General features: G+C 43.1%; 1 protein-coding gene across 1 annotated transcript in view; it reads right to left on the bottom strand.

Annotated features, from left to right (window-relative positions):
• saxo4 (stabilizer of axonemal microtubules 4) overlaps nucleotides 1-19,929 on the bottom strand; it is a 160,545-nt gene that overhangs the window by 27,826 nt on the left and 112,790 nt on the right. Inside the window, exons 12-13 of the mRNA XM_080191589.1 lie at nucleotides 19,098-19,262; nucleotides 9,633-9,713 (exon numbers count right to left, since the gene is read on the bottom strand). Of these exons, the coding sequence (XP_080047715.1) occupies nucleotides 9,635-9,713; nucleotides 19,098-19,262 (244 nt within the window). The 3' untranslated portion in view covers nucleotides 9,633-9,634. The remainder of the gene's footprint in view (nucleotides 1-9,632; nucleotides 9,714-19,097; nucleotides 19,263-19,929) is intronic.

Raw genomic sequence — 19,929 nt, 5'->3', positions numbered from 1 at the left:
GATAGGAGACAGAGGGTGGTGGTTGATGGTAATTATTCGTCATGGAGTTCAGTTACGAGTGGTGTGCCTCAGGGATCTGTTTTGGGGCCACTGCTGTTTGTAATTTTTATAAATGATCTGGATGAGGGTATAGTTGGGTGAATTAGTAAATTTGCTGATGACACCAAAGTCGGAGGTGTGGTAGATAGTGAGGAAGGGTGTCTTAGTTTACAGGGGGACTTGAACAAGTTGCAGAGCTAGGCCGAGAGGTGGCGGATGGAGTTTAATGTGGAAAAGTGTGAGGTAATTCACTTTGGCAGGAATAACAGATGTGTAGAGTATAGGGCTAACGGTAGGACTCTGAATAGTGTGGATGAACAGAGGGATCTAGGTGTATGTGTACATAGATCCCTGAAAGTTGGGAATCAAGTAGATAGGGTTGTTAGGAAGGCATACGGTGTCTTGGCGTTTATTGGTAGGGGGATTGAATTTAGGAGCCGCAGCGTCATGTTGCAACTGTACAAGACTCTGGTGCGGCCGCACTTGGAGTATTGTGTGCAGTTCTGGTCCCCACATTATAGGAAGGATGTGGAGGCTTTGGAGAGGGTGCAGAGGAGGTTTACCAGGATGTTGCCTGGTATGGAGGGGAGGTCCTATGAGGAGACACTGAGGGATTTGAGATTGTTTTCATTAGAAAGAAGGCGGCTAAGAGGGGACCTTATTGAAACATATAAGATGATTAGAGGTTTAGATAGGGTGGACAGTGATAGCCTTTTTCCTCAGATGGAGAAAGCTAGCACGAGGGGGCATAGCTTTAAATTAAGGGGTGGTAGTTATAGGATGGATGTCAGGGGTAGGTTCTTTACCCAGAGGGTGGTGAGGGACTGGAATGCCCTGCCTACTGCAGTTGTAAATGCGCCTAGTTTGGGGGCGTTTAAGAGATCCGTGGATAGGTTTATGGATGGAAAGGGTTTGTTTTAGGTTAGAGGGTCATTGCTTTTTAACTGGTCGGCGCAACATCGTGGGCCGAAGGGCCTGTTCTGCGCTGTAATGTTCTATGTTCTATGTTCTAAATACTGGTGGGCCAGAACCTCCGAGAAGGGGCAATCACAGTCAGGTTGTCATTCCACTCATTTTACATAATTTAAAGTTTATTTATTAGTCACAAGTAAGGTTTACATTAACACTGCAATGAAGGTACTGTGCAATTCCCCTAGTCACCAGTTTCTGGCGCCTGTTTGGGTCAATGCATCTAACCAGCACATCTTTCAGGCTGTGAAAAGAAATTGGAGCATTCGGAGGAAACCCACACAAACACGGGGAGAACGTGCAAACTCCACACACACATTGACTCAGGCCAGGAATTGAACCCAGATCCCTGGCACTGTGAGGCAGCAGTGCTAACCACTGTGCCACTGTGCCACCCTGATGGTTGGGAGCTTCACATTTCTCACACAACATTCCAATTTGCGTCCCTTCAGAAATGTATGGTATACCGGCTCCTGGAATCCTTCGGAGCAGGGTAGCAGTCCCAGGAGAAGTGATCCACATTTCTTTTCTAAGCACTCGTTGCCCCAAAGTACTTAAACTTAAAGGTCCCAGCCACTTTGAGAAAGTAAGAGTGTAAGGTAAGTTGGTGGGGATAGAATGCGTCAGGAGTTTGGGTAGGATGGGTCAGAGGAGTTGGGTAGTCAGTTGTAGTTATGGTGGGGTAATCATGAATGTATGATGGTAGTTATGGTTGTGGGATAGTCAGGGGACGGTCAGCAGCTGGCGAGACTAGTCGGGGTGTGTGTTGGGTTGGTTAGTTGGGGAGTGAGAGAAGCTAGGCAGAGATTTGGGAGTGTAGCTGGGGGTTAGAGGATCAGGAGTATTGTCAGGGGGTGGGGGGAGTAGTCAAAGGGATGGAGAAGGTCCTCAAGGGATGGGAGTTTCAGGAGGGTAGTTGGGATGTAGTCAGGAGGCTCTAAGGGGTTGATGGGGTAGTGGGGAGCGGGTGATAGAGGGTGTAGTCAGTAGGGGCTCCAGTAAAAGGTTGAGGGGGGTAGTTGGGATGGTCCAGTGGGGGTTTGGAATGTTCACTAGTGTAGTTATCTAGGGGTGAGACCTGACTGCAATCCTTCTCTGAGTAACTATTCTACTAAAAGAGTCAGAAGCATCCAAAGTTTCCGATTTACATGGAGTATTGGATGGTTCCTGGTGCAGGATAATTGCTCACTGGAACTTCCCATGCCATCTTTGTGTGGCGACCTCCAGTGGGATCACCAATGCTACATTGTGGGGTACTGCCCCAGGTACAAATGCCCTGGGAAGCAGTGGTTCTGGATCACTGTGAATAGTTGAGGCTCTAGCGCAGATTCTTGCCGGACACTTGCCACATCCTGCCAAATCGAGTACCTGCCCAATTGACTCACTGGAAATCTAGTTTCCAATTCATCCCTCAGCACAGTTGTCTCATGGCTGGAGCTTTTACATTTCATTTAATATCTTGCCTGACTAACACAGTTATAAAATACGTCTGCCAGATGTGCAAGTGGGAGAATTGGAAAACCATCTTCCTGACAGTGCATGATGCTGTGAGCTAAACTCAGATGTGTGGTTTAAAATTCCCTATGTCTTAAAGCTTAGCTAAGAATCCCAACTACCCACAGAACAGGAGACAAATAATTTGCTGCAATGTAACATTCTCTAACAAATCCCTCGTGTTTCTTACTGCGTGCAATGTGATCTGTGGCCCGAGGGCTGCAATTTGCATGCAGCATTTCCAACTCAGTGAAAATATTCATTTCTAAACTGAGATAAGCTACAACAAAACAGTTGCCATAACAAATTATATCAGTGCAATTTTATCAACTTCACGGCATATCCTGATTTTGGTGTATTATTTAGAGGTGACAAAACACATTTGAAACTTTAATTATGCAATTTGGACACCGAGATATGGTATGGAATTAGACAGCAGGTTCTCCACTGATTGAGATGGTGTATCATATAGGGTCAAAGTTGTTTTACTTTCCTGCAGCTGCCTTCGGTCCATATGCTTCTTTGTATCATTACTTTTATTGTTTTGCCTCCTCCCTCCTTCTGGTACTACAAATTCCCAAAGGGAATCCTCTGAGTTAACACAGAACATTGACAGTACAGCGCAAGAGCAGGCCCTACGACCCATAATGTTGTGCCGAACATGATGCCAAATTAAACTAACCTCTTCTGCCTGCCCTTGGTCCATAACCATCATGTGTTTATCTAAAAGCCCCTTAAACGCCCCTATCGTTTCTGGCAGCATGTTCCAGACACCTATAACTCTCTATGTAAAAAAACTTATCCCTCACATCTCCTTTGAACTCCCCCCACACCCACCCCTCATCTTGCATTTGAAAGAAAAGAAGGATCCGTTTGTAAAGTTACTGGGGGATGAGTTCTCCGTAAATTGGGAAAGCGCAGCGTAAAGAATATTTTGCACAACGAAAGGTTGGCAGCAATTTTATGCAAAATTAATTCCGTTGAGAAATGTTTATAGCAAATGTGGTGAATTTACATTTCTGGGAAATTTAACAGTAATTTAACAGAATTTCCAGAGAAGAAGTCCCAATTTACAATCTAAGAAACAAGAGGGCAGCATTTATGAATGGGAGCAGCAAGGACTAATAGTAAAAACCCAGGCAGAAATTACAGAGTATTTGCTGCCTGGAAATTGTTTCTAAATTGGATATAAAACTTTGGACAAGAAAAATAAAATGTACTGAAAGATTGACTTAGAAGGAAGGAAGAAAAGAAATCAAAGAATGGCTAGCAAATTTATTTTGAATAGCAAAATATAATTTGACAATACACTGGAACATTCACCAAAATCTTGCTGCCGCTGTGATCTTACAGTCCCGCAGAAGGTGCACCCCCACCAAGGGTTTTTTGGCGGTGAGGATTGTGTTCAATGGGAAATCCCCTTGACAATGGTGCAACTATAAGATTCCCTCGCCAGTGAGTGGCACACCACTACCCACTGCCACAAAACACGTCGCAGAGGGGAAGGAAAATCCCACCCAACATCTTCCTTTTTTCTCAACAGGGGATCCCCCTCCTCTGTAGTTATCAGTGCCTTCCACTATGTCTGTTCCATTGCTCACACTTTGGTAATCACCCCTTCCCACCCTCCTGGGACTCTGTCCTCAACTTTCACCTCAGCAGCATCAACATGCAGTGGAACATCCTCTACCATTCTGCATAATGCCACCACAAAACACATCTAAAGGGACTGATCTATTCTTCGTCCCTAACAACTCTTCCATTGTACCTTTCCCTGCAATGGCAGGAGAGGCAACGACTGCCTTTTCACCCCTTCCCACCATCCATTTAGGCCTCCAAATACTCCTTACAGTGAAACAACAATTTATTTGTACTCTGCTGTATTACTGCACAGGATGTGGCCTCTTCCATGCAGATTAGGTGACCGCTTTGCTGAGCACTTCAATTCACTTGCAGTTTAAATTCTGGACCCCACTTCCACCTTGACTTGTCTGTTCTCAGCTTCCCACACTGCTCAATAAAGTACAATGGAAGCTTAGAGAATAGCATCTCATTTTTCAATAGCTAAGCTTTCTGGACTCAAGGTTGAATTCAACAATTTCAAACCAGAACCATTGTCCTTATTCTTTTCTATACAGCTGGTAATGATTCCCCAGTTGTCATGTAGAGTTCCATGTAGAGACATTGGGTGGAATTTAGTGTTTGTAACAGGGATCTTGCTTGTTCTCTGTCATTGGACAGAGAACAAGTGAAACCCAAACGTCACCTCTACTGGACAGTCTATTGCAATAAAATGCCCATTAGGAACTTAGCTGGCCAGCATCAGTCCTTCCCCAAGATGCATGACTGTCCATTCGAGAGCCCCCCTGCCAATCAGAGGCTGGCAGATCTCCATTGCCTGACAATGGCAGTAATGGTTACTGCCTATAATGCGTTCACTAGAGGCATACAACCCAACCCACAGGTGAGTGGGGATAGGTTGGGTATTGGAGGTTGGGGGAAGGAGTCATTGGCTAGGGTGAGAGGAGGTTAGAAGAAAGGGCAGGAGGCTGACTCTCAGTGGGACCCCCTTCCCGATTGATCAGGCACTGGTGTCTTTAAATGAGCACCACCGCTCCCCCGCACCTCCCCCCCCCAACTCAGAAGCACACAAGCAAACTCAACAGAATTTCCTGCCAACTCCTCCGCCTGCCATGTAGGATGAGACCCTTAAGTTGGCATTAATTGCCCATGTGAGAGCTTCAATTAGCACCCTGTCCACATGCTTTCCTGTCCCAGACTCAATCAGGCAAAGTCAGGAAGACAGTGTGGTCCCCAAACCACACTGTTCCTTCTGATTAAATGCCTTCTCACCTCCAAACTCATCCTTGAGGGGGCTTTCAAGTGTTTCTTTCTCCTATTACCACCTCTTTTTTCACCTTGCAGTATACCCTCTTGTTTAATTACTTTTGCCTTCACCCATCACATTCTTTCCCCCATGATTAAAACTTATGACCCCCGTCTAACTTTCTCAATCCTGATGAGAGGTCATCAACCTAAAATGTTAATCCTGTTTCTCTCTACACAAATGCTGCCAGACATATTGAATATTTCCAGCGTTTTCCATTTTCATTTCAGATTTCCATCATCTCCAGTATTTTGTTTTCTGTGTTGGAGCTGAGCGATTTTCTCCTTTTCACTTTCCACTATTTACGTTATTTATTATTTATTCTAATGCAATCCTAAATGTGTTCTTCAACTTACATCGAAGATTATAATAGCAAACTGGGAGAATCTTGCCTCATTAGAAGTTCAGAATCTGATTAAGTGACATGCCTTATGAAAAGATTTCATTGTGAAATACCTAACATTTGACTAAGCAGGGTGATATAATGGTCACTTGACTGACCATTTTGGCTTAAAATTGGAAGTTGAAATGGGAGAAAGATACACAAGATTGTATTCAACTGGATGTAAGCGTACATCCCTTCCCAGTTGCATCCCAACATAATTCCAATGTGAACCGTGAATGTGTTGGTTCATTTAACCTTTATGTTTCCCCAAAGCATTTTGACTATGTTTGAATTAGGGACACTTAGGGGAAATTTAGCTTGGCCAAGCCACCTAACCTGTACATCTTCGGACCACCCGGAGGAACCCTCGCAGACATGGGGAGTACTCCACACGGACACTCACCCAAGGCTGGAATTAAACCCAGGTCCCTGGCACTGTCAGGCAGCAGTGCTACCCACTCTGTCATTGTAGCCCTGTTGTTTAAAGATAACTTTAAAATGTATAAAAATCAAAGAAAATTGCTGAGTCAGTTTCATCTTCTCAATTCTGTAAATCTGTTTGGCCATGAGACAAGATGGGGTGATCCTTTTAAAAAAAACTAAGCACCCAATGGTCACAGGACTCAATACTGAGTGACAAATACATTCCTAACAATTTTCTGGATTGCCGTAAGGCATTTTGGATATGCAGAGCAATGTTTTTATTATAACTGAAGCAACTAATTTGCTAAATCAAGTTTTTTCAGAGACCAATTATGTAAGATCAGTTGTCACATTATTGATTGATATTTTTCATCCTTACAATCATTTTCCAGTCCTCTTCACAGTATTGAAATGTCCAAAGTCATGAATGGCATTATCTGTGTTTGTGGTGCATTGTCCTCAATTGGATCCAATCATACTTATTCAATTATAATTCACTTATCTCTGCCAAAGATTTCCCTTCCTACCCCTACAATCGAACTTTGAGAATTCCCAAAAATCATCCTCCCACTTCCACGCCTACATCTGTCCCTTGGTAAAATTATCTGCAGACGTCAGGTCAACTTGTATGCTGATAACAGCCAGCTTCACCTCTACATCAGCTTTCACTCACCCTCTGCTATCAGACTGCTTGGCTGTTAGCTAATCTTGGGTCAACTGTAATTTCCTCCAGCTAACATAGGGACCACTTGAAGCAATTGTCTTTGGTCCAAAGCTCAAACTCTATTGCGTTGACAGCACCTCCAGCATCTACTTTAGCCATTTTCAAAAGCTAGATCAGACTGTTCATAAACTCAATTACACTTTGGGACACTTAGGGGAAATTTAGCTTGGCCAAGCCACCTAACCTGTACATCTTCGGACCACCCGGAGGAACCCTCGCAGACATGGGGAGTACTCCACACGGACACTCACCCAAGGCTGGAATTAAACCCAGGTCCCTGGCACTGTCAGGCAGCAGTGCTACCCACTCTGTCATTGTAGCCCTGTTGTTTAAAGATAACTTTAAAATGTATAAAATCAAAGAAAATTGCTGAGTCAGTTTCATCTTCTCAATTCTGTAAATCTGTTTGGCCATGAGACAAGATGGGGTGATCCTTTTAAAAAAAACTAAGCACCCAATGGGTGGTAAAAGGGGAGATTTTCCTACTTAGCTTCAAGAATCTCCAACCCTCTGGGGGGATTTACGCTGGTAAGTGGGTGGTGGGGTCCCATCCTGCCAGAGAGGCCAGCAACATTGCACTGAGTTGGCCATTGTACATGTGTCAATCTGTCAGTGGGGAGATTGGCACATGCCCCACCATCACTGGCCTCTCAATCGCCAGCCTCCCAGTTTCTTGTCCAAGCCCCCCACTGATTGTCATATTTCCCAACTCCCCTAATCTCTGGCCTCCCTAACTTCCCTCCAGCCACCTGATCCCGGCCTCCCCAGTCATCCACCCACAACGACTGGCAGCCTACCCGACCTCCCCCTCCCTCTGAAGGGCCAGCCCCAACTGCCAGTCCCGCATTGCCAGCTCCCCATGGCCAACTGATGCCAAACACCACCCCCCCCACCATTTGCAGCCCCAATCACCTCCCCTCCGTCCTCGCCCACCGATCCCAATGCAATATGTGCAGTGAGTCCCCCTCCACCACCACGGATCAGCTCCATCCCCCAGTGAGACCTGCCCCATGGCACAGCCTGGTGCCCAGTGGGCAGTGCCAGGGTGCCCGGTAACAGTGCCAGAGTGCCAGGCTGGCAGTGCCCAAGTGGCACTTCCCCTGTGCCTGACCTCCGAAGAGTGCCTCAATGGTGTCTGTCCCCATCAGCGAGGTGATCATGCCTGGGACCAACTTTAACTCCCCACTGGTGGGGACCTCTTCTGGCAGCAGGGAACCACTAGCAAACCCAAAGATTACTGTCCCTGCTTACTAATTATATTGAAATGATGATTTCAATATAGTAATCATCCTCACGCTGATTTCTGGCTTGAAGCTGATTACATTGAAAAACATTGCCTGGGAGAGTCACAATCAGCTGAACGCCTGTCGCGTCCCCCGACAGCCCCCCCACTGATGTCTTCCAGCCTGCTATGCTACTTGAGCAGTACAGAGGGGCCGAAGAATCACCCCCAAGAGCCACCCATGAAATATTTTTCTGTATCTCAAATATATGAAAATGATATGCATAAATCACCTAATCCCCTCAATTAGGAACTGACCGGTAGCTACTTCTTAGAGTTATCATAGAGTCATAGAATTTTGAAGCATGGGAAGAGGCCCTTTGGGCTTCATATCCGTGTCGATCATGAAGCACCTATCGATTCTAACCCCATTTTCCAAGACATGATCCATAGTCTGTGCCACGCCATTTCAAGTGCTCATCTAAATACTTCTTAAATGCTGTGAGTATTCCCGCCTCTACTGCCCTTGCAGGCAGTGAGTTCCAGATTCCAGCCACCCTCTGGGTGAAAATATTTTTCCTCAAATCCCCTCTGAATCTCCTGCCCGTTACCTGAAATCTACGCCCCCTGGTTACTGACCCCTCTGTCAAGGGAAATGTTCTTTCCTATCTACCATATCGATGCCTTTATGATTTTATACACCTCGATTTGATTTCCCTGTCAGCTTTCTCTGCTCCAAGGAAAACAACGCCAGCCTATCCAGTCTCTCTTGATTGCTGAAATGCCCCAGCCCAGGTAACATCCTGATGAATCTCTTCTGCACCTTCTCTAGTGTAATCACATCATCCCCTATAGTGTGACAACCAGAACTGCACACAATTACTCCAGCTGTGACCTAACCAGCGTTTTATACAGCTCCATCATGACCTCCTTGTTCTTACATTCTAAGCCTCATTTAATAAAGGTAAGTTTCCTATATGTCTTCTTAACCACCTTATCTACCTGTCCTGCTGTCTTCAGAGACCTATGGATATGCGCTCCAAGGTACACCTGACCCTTTGTACTTCCTAGGGTATGACCATTCAAAATATATTCTCTTGCCTTTTTAGTCCTCCCAAAATGCATTACTTCACAATTTTCAGGCTGGAGTTTCATCTGCCACTGTTCTGTCCATCTAACCATCTATTGTCTAATATGCTATGTATTAACTTCCTGAATTATTCGGTCATGTTACAGCCTGTAACTCTCTTCAGTAATTGATTATTCTCTATGAAGTTTCTGAAGAAAATTCTGAGTTTCTGTGCAACAAAGAAACTCAACACTGTATATTGTGGTGACCAGAACTTGTTGCACAGCACCCATTGTTTTCAACTTAGTTAATGAGGGAAACTGATTTAGATGTGGCAATTTAGTCATGTTTAGTGCAATGGGTTTTAAGGTTATGAACATCCACTGGAATATTTCAACTTCAGCAGAGAGCAGCACTTACCCTCAGAGGATCAGTCCAGGCGGACGCTGTTTGTGGTCATAAGTGTGATCATCATAGAATTCATCAACAGACTTCAATGTCCTGTCAAAAGAGAAAAAGAATGAAAGCCTGTTACTATTATTTTGTGGATAAAAGGGTTGTGGTTTATTATGTAATCATTGCAGTTTTTAAAAGTGTACACTTTTTCTATATGCAACGGTCTTACAATAAACAATATTGTCACTTTTGGTTAAAATTAACATTCATAAAAGGGTCTGTGGTTGTAGATTATCTATAGTCACTACACCCCAACAGTTAATCATTGTTTGAAAGACTCTTACAAATAATAACTATGATATTTTATTCAGGAACATGTTTACAGCCTGAAGGCTGAATTGCAGTGTGACTTACATTCAAAAATTCAAATTTAGAACAAATAATCAGCTTAAAAATGTACAGATGTAACAATCATCTTGTCACAAAAACAGAGGAACAAATTCAGCAGGTTACAGGGGGTTGCTGTATGGGATATTAAATGAAGAGGGACATTGAATTAAAATGAAAACTGAGATTACAAACCAGTACGCTATTCCTAAATCACAGGCACTGAAGTACAGACAAACATTCACCATTTAAATACTTCATGGGGGGCCTGATGTACCTTTCCATCCTGCATTAGGGTGGAATTTAATTGAATTTCTAAATTGCCTCATTCGCTCTGGGCATGATGGGGGATAACCAGCTTTGAAATTGGGTGGATTGCATTAGGGATTTCCTGAATTTAGTACAAATATTAACTCTTCTTGTTTGTAACATGTAGACTTGAAGGGTGTTGTCGAATGACTGGCACTGAGGCCCATGATCAATCTCAGCCTGGCTTTCTGAATACTTCTGATTTATGCCATTTTTCTATTCAATTAATACATATATGAAATGTATATATTCATATATCGAATAATTACCTCAATGTCGGGTTTCAAACAGATTAACGATACAAAAATAGATGAGCGTTTTGCATAAGCAGCGGTTAATTTCTGTCTGTATACATAGTTGAAGAGGATGCAAACACAATATGCTGTCACTGCTTCTGTTGATAACATGATAATCTGGAAAACTGTAACCCAATCTAAGTTATAAACAAGCGCATCAGCTACACCTGAACTCATTACGTTAAAGTTCTTGGAATTCCCAAGCATATTATGCAATATACACATTTGTGCTTGCATTGTTAAAAACTGATCATTTATTTTGAACATGATTGCTTTGTGAGAATTTTTGAGTGGGGCCCATGTCTTACTATTTGTTCAGTTCCCATGGCAGGACACTCTAAAATGTGAGTGCTGTGGAAATAATTTGTTGTTTTGCACCAGTTTTCCCAGTGCACTTCTATTTCATGCATAATATTTTATAGTTCTAATTAAGATTCCATTGTATAACATAGCTAGCACATCTCGTGTTCATGAAAAAGATTATTTTGAACAGTACTCACTACAAAGAATCTCCTGTCACTCCAGAGAATAGTATCTGACCAGTATAGAAACTTTTATCCAACATTTCTTTCATCCTACTGACAGGTAGTGATTCATTCTTATTTATTGGCTGCACATTGTGAAGTATGGACAGGTATCCAATTTTTAATGAGGCAATAATCTTGAGAAAGGGACCATGCAAACGGATTTGATCTTAACTGGAGTTTAATTGTATTTTCCACCAAGATTCAGTGGACCAAAATAAGAACCATGGCTAACTTCTCCCCTTTTCCTAGTCCATGGAACAAGAAGTAATTACATACAATATATGTCAGTCCAACCAGTCCATTCCAGTGTTTATGCTCCGTAATTGTAACATCTGAATGTCCAGTTCAATTAAGACTGGTTAACTTGGCAAAATCTATGGCGAGTCCCCAAATTGGATTCCTGGGAACTCTGGACTCTTTCCGGGGCCCCATGGTTTATCTTGCTGGGCCTGAAAGGTGCCTGGGCCTGGGTGGGGGATATGGTTCCTGAGAAGAATTGGGGTGAGATTAGGTGAAGATGTGAGTGGGTGAGGGTGAGAATGAGTGAGAGTGGGTGAGGGTGAGAGTGGCTGAGGATGATAGTAAAAGTGGGTGAGGATGAGAATGGGTGAGAGTGAGATTGGGTGAGGGTAGGCGTTGGTGAGGGTGAGAGGGTGAGGATGAGAGTGGGTGAAGGTGAGAGTGGGTGAGGGTGAGTGGGTGAGGGTGAGAGTGGGTGAGGGTGAGAATGAGTAAGAGTAAGAGTGGGAGTGTATGTGAGTGTGGACTCTCATTAAAAATTACAGAATGGCAAGACTTGCAAGTATTTGTTGAGTGACAGAAACATTTTATCATAGTAAATGTATACAAATAATACATAGAATCATTGTTTATATTTCTTTATGATGTTTGTACCAAATTGCGTAACAATAATATTTTGTGCTATAATTCGGCAATATGATAAGGATGTCTCTCAGGGCCTCCTTCAGTACTGTTGGGAGGTCAAAAGGGCTCTGCGACTGGAAAGTTTGGGAAATCCTGAACAATGTGATTCTGGATCATAACATACATTTGACTAATCAAGTAAAGCACAGGGGGAGTCCACCACTTTTTGTTGTTATTTTGGGAGATCAATGACTGATACCCAGGATTGTGAATGACTCTACAAGAAACAGGCCAACAGACCTGGCACAGATACATTACAGTTAGATTTCAGCTGGATCTCCAGGAATCTTTTGATTAATTCAGTATAAAATACCCGGATAAATATTCACTAATAAGCAAAAACTTGTATTGACATAGCATCTTTAATGTAATCAAATGTCCTACTGCACTTCATAGTATCAAACAAAAGTTGACACCAAACCAAATATGGGGATATAAATGTAGTGGACCAAGCTTGGTCAATGGAATGGCTTTAAGAAGGAAGATGAGATAGAGAGGCCATGCACTGAAGCCATTTGAGGGTGAAGTGAAAGACCAAACATTGCCCCTCTGCTCTATTGGTGGGAAGTGTAAGTTGCAGTTTCATTTAAAGGGTGCACAGGAGTTCTTGTGCACTTCAATTGCTCACATTCATTTTACATGGGTCCCACGCCAATAAATGCAATGGCGTGAATGTACATGAACAGATTCAAGAAATATATTTGAAAGTGCCTCTGCGGGCCAATAATGGATACAATTCTTGTTTAGAGGTTCCACGGTGACATAATTGTCTTTGAGGAATTTCAAGACTATTGAGTCTCTAGTTGCAGCATCACCTTATCCTGCTGCACTGCCATTGTAACAAGTTCTTTCCGCACATCGTGCATGTGGCTGTTGGTTACAGTTTTCACAAGAAACCAAGTTAAATTACACACTAAAAGCCTGAAATCCAATCCAGCAGCAAGGAATTTAGCTAACCCAGTTGCTCTAATGCTGCAATCTTGACCAAAGGATTAGAGGGACGTGAAAGAGGATTTTTTTTCACCCAGAGGATGGGTGGAGTCTATAAAAGGTTAACATCAGGAGCACTTGATACTAATGTAACAATGATGCAAAGTCACACGACAAAGACATTTTAATCTGGTGGGAAGTACAAGGACAATGCAGAACGAAGAGATGTTTATACAGATCTGCAAATAAACAAGGCTGGTTTTTATGAATGCCAGCCCATGGTCGGATTCTTTGGGTTAAAACCAAACCCTAAAGAAATCCCATCTAGACTCTGAGCCCAAAGCTAAACAGGGGTCAGGACCTCTTGTTTGAAAGGGTGATAAAGGCAGCACCTCACATCACAAGCACTTAATAATGATTTTGAGTGCCGTAAGCTATAGGGCTTTCAATCAAGGACTGGGAAATGGGATCAGACTGGGTAGATCTTTTTCAGCTAGCTTAGACATGTTGGGCTGAATGGCCTCCTTCTGTGTTATAAAGATTTTGATGTTACATTGTTTGCTTTTGAGTTAATAGTTCTTTTGCAGTGGTCTCAGTGGGTTTTTTTTTGCTATGGAACAGTCAACAGAATTGCTAATGTTCCCTTTTCCACCCACTCAAGTTCTGATTCTCAAGATTATATATCATCAGAAGCAATGTCGTCACCCAGCCCCCTCAGCTCATTTAATATTTTTGGGAGGAAAGAATGAGAAGAAAGGGAAAAAGATAATCAGATATAGGCATAAAAAGAGGGAAATTTCAATCAATTATTTGAAATTAGCAATGCCAAGGTGATTATACAGCCCTGAAATCTATTCTTTTTCTTGGACAGCTCCTTTGGGATCAAGGATGAATTGTTTCCACTCTGGTTCGGGTGGTTCTGAGATGGTTGATAAGTCCAATGCATGATCTCCAGACACCGACACATTCAAAGAGGTGGTTCCTGAAGAATTAGTTCGATGAAGGGTTGAGAAGATTGTGCGCTCTCCCTGACATTTCAATTTCACCTCTGTCTGCCCCTTGACGAAGTCTCTCAATGTGTTCAGTCTCCTCCCCTCCTTCTCCATTTTGATCAATTACAAACCAAGGACTCCATGAGTCGGCAAGGATGTTTGATCTCTTCACGGATGTTTGTGAGAATATTCCTGAAGTGATCTATTATGTATCTGATTATTGAACAGTATTGGTAAAGTTACAATCTAATCACCCTCTGTTCACACCTTGCCAACGTATTGATGGTCTATTGCTATTTTCTGCCAAAAGTGTCATTGGATCCCTTTCCTTTAACTTCACTTAATACTTCAGTCATCCTTTGCTTGGGATTTGCTAACACCATAAGAAATAGGGAGAGGAGTAAACCGTTTGATCCCTCGAGCCTGCTCCGCCATTCAATAAGGTCATCGCTGATCTGACATTCCCCATGTCCACCTTCCTGCTCTTTCCTGTAACTCTTGATTCCTTTCTTGATCAAAAATCTATCTCAGCCTTAAATATACACAAGGACTCTGTCCCCACAGTACTCTGTGGTGAGGAGTTCCAAAGACTCACAACTCTCTGAGAGAAGAAATTTCTCCTCATCTCCGTCTTGAATTAGCATCACTTTATTTGGAAACTATGCCCTCTGGTCCTAGAGTCTTCCATGAGGGGAAATGCCATATCAGCATTTACACTGTCAAGCCCCTTAAGAATCCCATGGGCTGGATTTTCCAACCACACTTGCCCCAAAACTGAAAAATCCCACCTGAAGTCAATGGATCTTTTCATACATCCACCCCCCCAATCCCCGACCCGCTCCAATTCCCATGGCAGGCAGAATGGGAAAATTCACTCCTATATGTTTCAATGAGATCATCTCTCATTATTCCAAGCTCCAATGAGTAGAGTCACAACCTTTTTAATCTTTCCTCATAAGACAATCCCTCCAAACTGGGGATGGAATATACTCAGAACACAACGAGTAGTTCAATACTGGGAATCCTTGATGTTGTATGGGCCATTAGCAGAAAAACATTTCACCACAATCTCTAATCTGTCACAGTACCAGTAGTATACTGTAGCACCAGTCGTGCTAATGCATTGACTTTCCCTCAGCAGTACACTGTAGCATCAGTCATGCTAATGCATTGACTTTCTCTCAGTAGTACACTATAGTGCCAGTTGGGTTAATGTATTGACTTTTGCCCAGTCTGTCACAGTACCAGTAGTATACTGTAGCACCAGTCGTGCTAATGCATTGACTTTCCCTCAGCAGTACACTGTAGCATCAGTCATGCTAATGCATTGACTTTCTCTCAGTAGTACACTATAGTGCCAGTTGGGTTAATGTATTGACTTTTGCCATTTTTGTAACCCATTCCCCCCCTCCACCCCAACCCCACAAACCTTCCACCAATTCCTTCATGCTTGTTAACTCCCACTTCCAGGACCCAGCTGTAAATACCACAGGACAACTCACAACAGATTCCCATTTGATAATTACAGCTGCTTACAGCTGGATTGAAAGGAGGCCTGGCCATGGAAACCATGACAGCCTCTTTATAACAAGGAAGGTAAACCATCTGGCACATTCTGCTGATCGACGTGGATCTCTGTCTCTTTAGTGTACCAGAGCTCTATCACAGTCTCTCACTCCTCAATACTGAGTCATAGTATCCTTCAAAAATTAGAAAAGGACATAAAAATAAAATTCCCAGGGTGCCATACCTCAGAGCCTTGTCAGATATAAACATTTCATACTTACCCCTTCCAAAATTCCTCAATGTACCACTTCCATGCTGTTCCGTTCCCCCCTACCCCCCGCCCCCCAATAAAACTGGATGCTCATTCAGAATAACTGTACCTTAAATCATGATGGTTTCATACTTTACAGCACACTCAGAACAATTCAGCTTTTATGAAACCATTTGTCACCTTTAGTGAACACAAACAGCTACAATATGACAAAATTTGTTTCATGACTGCTCTGGAAATGTCGATATGATGCATGCTGTGTCACAATGTAAAAATCATTCTTGGAAAGAACAATAGTACCTCAGCATTTCATGGTGTCAGCTCTGCCTTTGGGTTTGGAAGTTGTGAATTCACGCCCCACTCCAGGTTATCAAAGCTGACACCTTAGGGCAGTGCTGAGCCAATACAACATTAGGAGGCACAGCAAGCCTTTAGGATGGGAAACAGAAGGTCGGCCTTTATTGCGACGGAGAAGGGGCATAAAGTAGGACAGCCTTGCTACAGTTATATAGGATATGGGTTGGAACTCACCAAGAGAATTGTGTGCAAGTTATTTAAAGCACACATCTTACATAAGAAAGGATATCCATGGATGGAAGCAGTTCAGAGAAAGTCCATTTGGCTGATTACTGGGATGAAGGTGGTTTATATACAGCATACATATTCGGAACAGATAGGCCACTCGGCTCCTCCTATCTGCTCCACCATTCAATAAGATCATGGTAGATGTGATTGTAACCTCAACCCCATATTCCTGCCTATCCCAATAACCTTTCACCCCTCATTAATCAAGAATCTACTTAGCTCAGCTTTAAAAGTATTCAAAGACTCTGCTTCCACTGCTTTTTGAGGAACAGAGTTCCAGAGACTCACAATCCACTGGAAGAAAGAATTTCTCCTCATCTCTGTCATAAATGAGTGACCTCTTATTTTTAAACAGTGGCCACCTGGTTCTAGGTTCTTGTGGTTTGGTTTCCATGATGAATAACATTTGGATCTCACTTCAGGTAACTTGCAGTTTAATCAGTTGGGAAGTTTCCCTCTCCTCATAAGTGACTTAGGACTTAGGTAGGTTCCTTCAAAAACTACCTTATTTATATTCTGTGGATAATAAGGTTCTGGGTAAGTACATCTCTCCCTTGCACAGATTATTTCCTCCTTCTTCAGAGTCATTTTTACATAACTGCTGATGTTACCATTACATCAGCATGGTGGCACACTGGTTAAAACTGAGATATTGTAATGATGATAGAAAAAAGACTGAGTCATACATGGAAAGATTGGACTTTATAAGGACCTGAAATGTATGTTTTTAAAGATGGACATGAGTAACCAAACATGGCTGATGAATGCATCATTAGCCACTAACAGGAATGGTTGCAGAAAGTCTCTATGGAATACCCTTCTTGGGGGCCCGGACAATTCCAAATATTTGTAAAAATCACTCTGGGTGGAATTTTCTCATCCTACCCGCCACAGTAATTGTAATAGGCAGGGGGCAGACCATGCAAAGGACCGTTGTCCTCAGATGGGATTTTCCAGTCTTGGGGCAAGCACAGCCAGAAAATCCCACCCTCTAAGCCTGATTGCCATCTCTGGAAGACAAAGGGACAGAACAATCATCTCATCTCAGAGGCCCTGGCTATAATGGTCTGTAACCCCCGTGACTTGCCTGGGTTTGCAAAACCTCACTTACTGTACTGTCTGGAGACAATACACATTCTTTAACCTGTGATCAGTGCTCCTTCCACTCACATTATCAGCCACTTCAGGTCTTGAACAGCAGGTTAGGTGTAAGGATTCGCATTCTAATCAGTAATCTCTAAACTGTCTGTGCTTTATATGCTCTGTCTGAGGCCAGAACTCTCCATTCACCTGACGAAGGGGCTAACCCCGAAAGCTTGTGAGTATATTATCAAATAAATAGGTTGGACTAAAACCTGGTGTTGTCAGACTTTTTACTATAATGGTCTAGACAGACAAGCACATGTCAGCTCCTTGGAATGCAAATCTGGGAGTTCAAAGCTAGGCAGGCTACCTTCCAACTAGCCATTTGAGCATTCTTCTGGAATTCTCTCTCTGTTTTGCTCTCTTTCTGTCGATCTGCTGGATGCTCTGTGTGTGCACGCACTGAGGAACAGAAGCTAGAAGTTACTACACACTAACTGCAATATAGTGGCTGGAAAAATGGAACCAAAGTCGTTGGACTGGACTACAGGTCACCCTGAACCACAGAATTAAATATTTGTCAGCAGAAATCAACTTTACTGGAAAGAATCACATTGGCTGTAATTCATCAGCATCTGCTCCCCGCAACTCAAGGACATCCGTATAACTTTTAATTTATACTTATGTATAATAATTACGAACATAGATGCATGTGTTCTACCATTTCTTCTTACCATTCTCTTAGTAGCTTTTAAACTTACTCTTTCTTAACCGAAGAAATCTGTTTGAATTGGCTCCTTTTTAAATATATCTTGAGTGTGGAAAAAGGTACCCCAGGGGAAAGGAACCTTGTTAGATTAAGCCATTGCTGCTACCAGAAGAGGGTGGCTTGAATAAAGACATGGGGCGGGATTTTACTCGCTTGAGCGAGACAGGAAATTCCTGCCCGAGGTCAATGGAGATTTCCATTGTTGGACCCTCACCTGCTCTGATTCCGTGGCGGGCGAGGTGGTAACGTTCCAGTGATGGAGCAGGACTTTCTGGCCTCGCTCGCCCCAAAACTGGAAAATCTCATCCGAGATCAACAGACCTTTCTAATGGTCTGCCCTTCACCCACTCCAATTCTCATGGTGGACGGGATGGTAAAATTTGCCCTGTGGCACCACTCATCCATCCTCATCCGGGTTTGTGACAATTTGAGGGTATCTCAGTCTGATGGTGACAAATTGACGGGTCTTGCTTTGATCAACAACAGTTGGGGAACCTTCCCTGGGATGAGTTGTAACAATATGTAAGGAGATATTAGAGCCAGTGACCAAAGACCTAGTCAAGCAGATAGGTTTTAAGGAGCGTCTTAAAGAAACAGATAAAGGTGCAAATGTTTATGGAGGGAATTCTAGAACTTAAGGCAGTGGAGCGACTGCTAATGGCATAGTGAGTCAAACTGGGTATGTGCAAGAGGAGAAAATCAGGTATGTGTAGAGAAGTTGTAGGATTGGCAAAGGTTACAGTGACAAGGAATGGTGAAGCCATGCAGGGATCTATAAACAAGAATGCGGATTTTAAAATTGAGGCATTGCTTAATCAGGGGAGGGAATGTAGACCAACAGACACAGGGAATGGGTGATGCGAGTTGGGATACAGGCAGTTGTTTGATGAATTTACAGCTTGTCTCCTACCTGGCCACATGAGGGTGGATCCGTCGTAAGCTTTCAGTTATGTTATAATCGGGGCCATGCTTATGGGTCTTGGAGCTAACGGCATAACTGGAAGGAAACTGTTTCTGGATTCCTCCCCTTGTCCAGCCCTCTCTGTCCTCTCCTTTCAGAGTTTTGTCATTATGCCTGATTTTGTGAAAAATTGAACAAGAGACAAAACGTGATTTTTTTAAAGTAACAGCACCTTAGGTTGAAGAAACCTTCTCCTTAAACCTCACTGATTCACTTTGTCATTCTATCCTTCAATCGCTTCTTCTCCCAAAACCGCCACATGATTGCATTTATAATGTTGGTTGCAATGACTTCCTCTGGTAAATTATCCCATTATACTTTGGGTGGAGAAAGTTTCACTTCACTCCCTTCCTTACTCCTCTCTACTCTTCCAGCATCCGAGTTCTGTCTATTCCCAGGTTTTATGCTTCACCTTGATGGTTATTCTTTTATCCAGTAATTCACTGTCTCATTCAGATTCTCTCAGAATCTCTCTCAGCTTCACCCACGCCTTCATTGATACCTCCAGAAAACCCTCCCAACACAAAATTATATTAGTTTGCCTGTACAGTGGCCATCTACCATTTGCCAGAATTCTCCAATATCGGTCACCCTGCTCCCACTGTCAGCGAGTATGGTGAAGTTGGAACTCAGCCAAATCTCCATTCGCGGAAGCTGGACTGGAGAATCCCAACTGCGGGAGAGGTCAGAGAATTCCAGCCATTATATTTTACTACTTTACTCACAGTGAAGGTATTTCTACTTGCTTGAAAAGCAGCATGGAAATGTAAGTTTTGTCATT

This window comes from Carcharhinus amblyrhynchos, chromosome 6 (assembly GCF_965287045.1).
Source record: "Carcharhinus amblyrhynchos chromosome 6, sCarAmb.v2.hapA, whole genome shotgun sequence".
In the NCBI taxonomy this organism is placed as follows: domain Eukaryota; kingdom Metazoa; phylum Chordata; class Chondrichthyes; order Carcharhiniformes; family Carcharhinidae; genus Carcharhinus; species Carcharhinus amblyrhynchos.
This window is presented reverse-complemented; position numbering and strand designations above follow the sequence as displayed.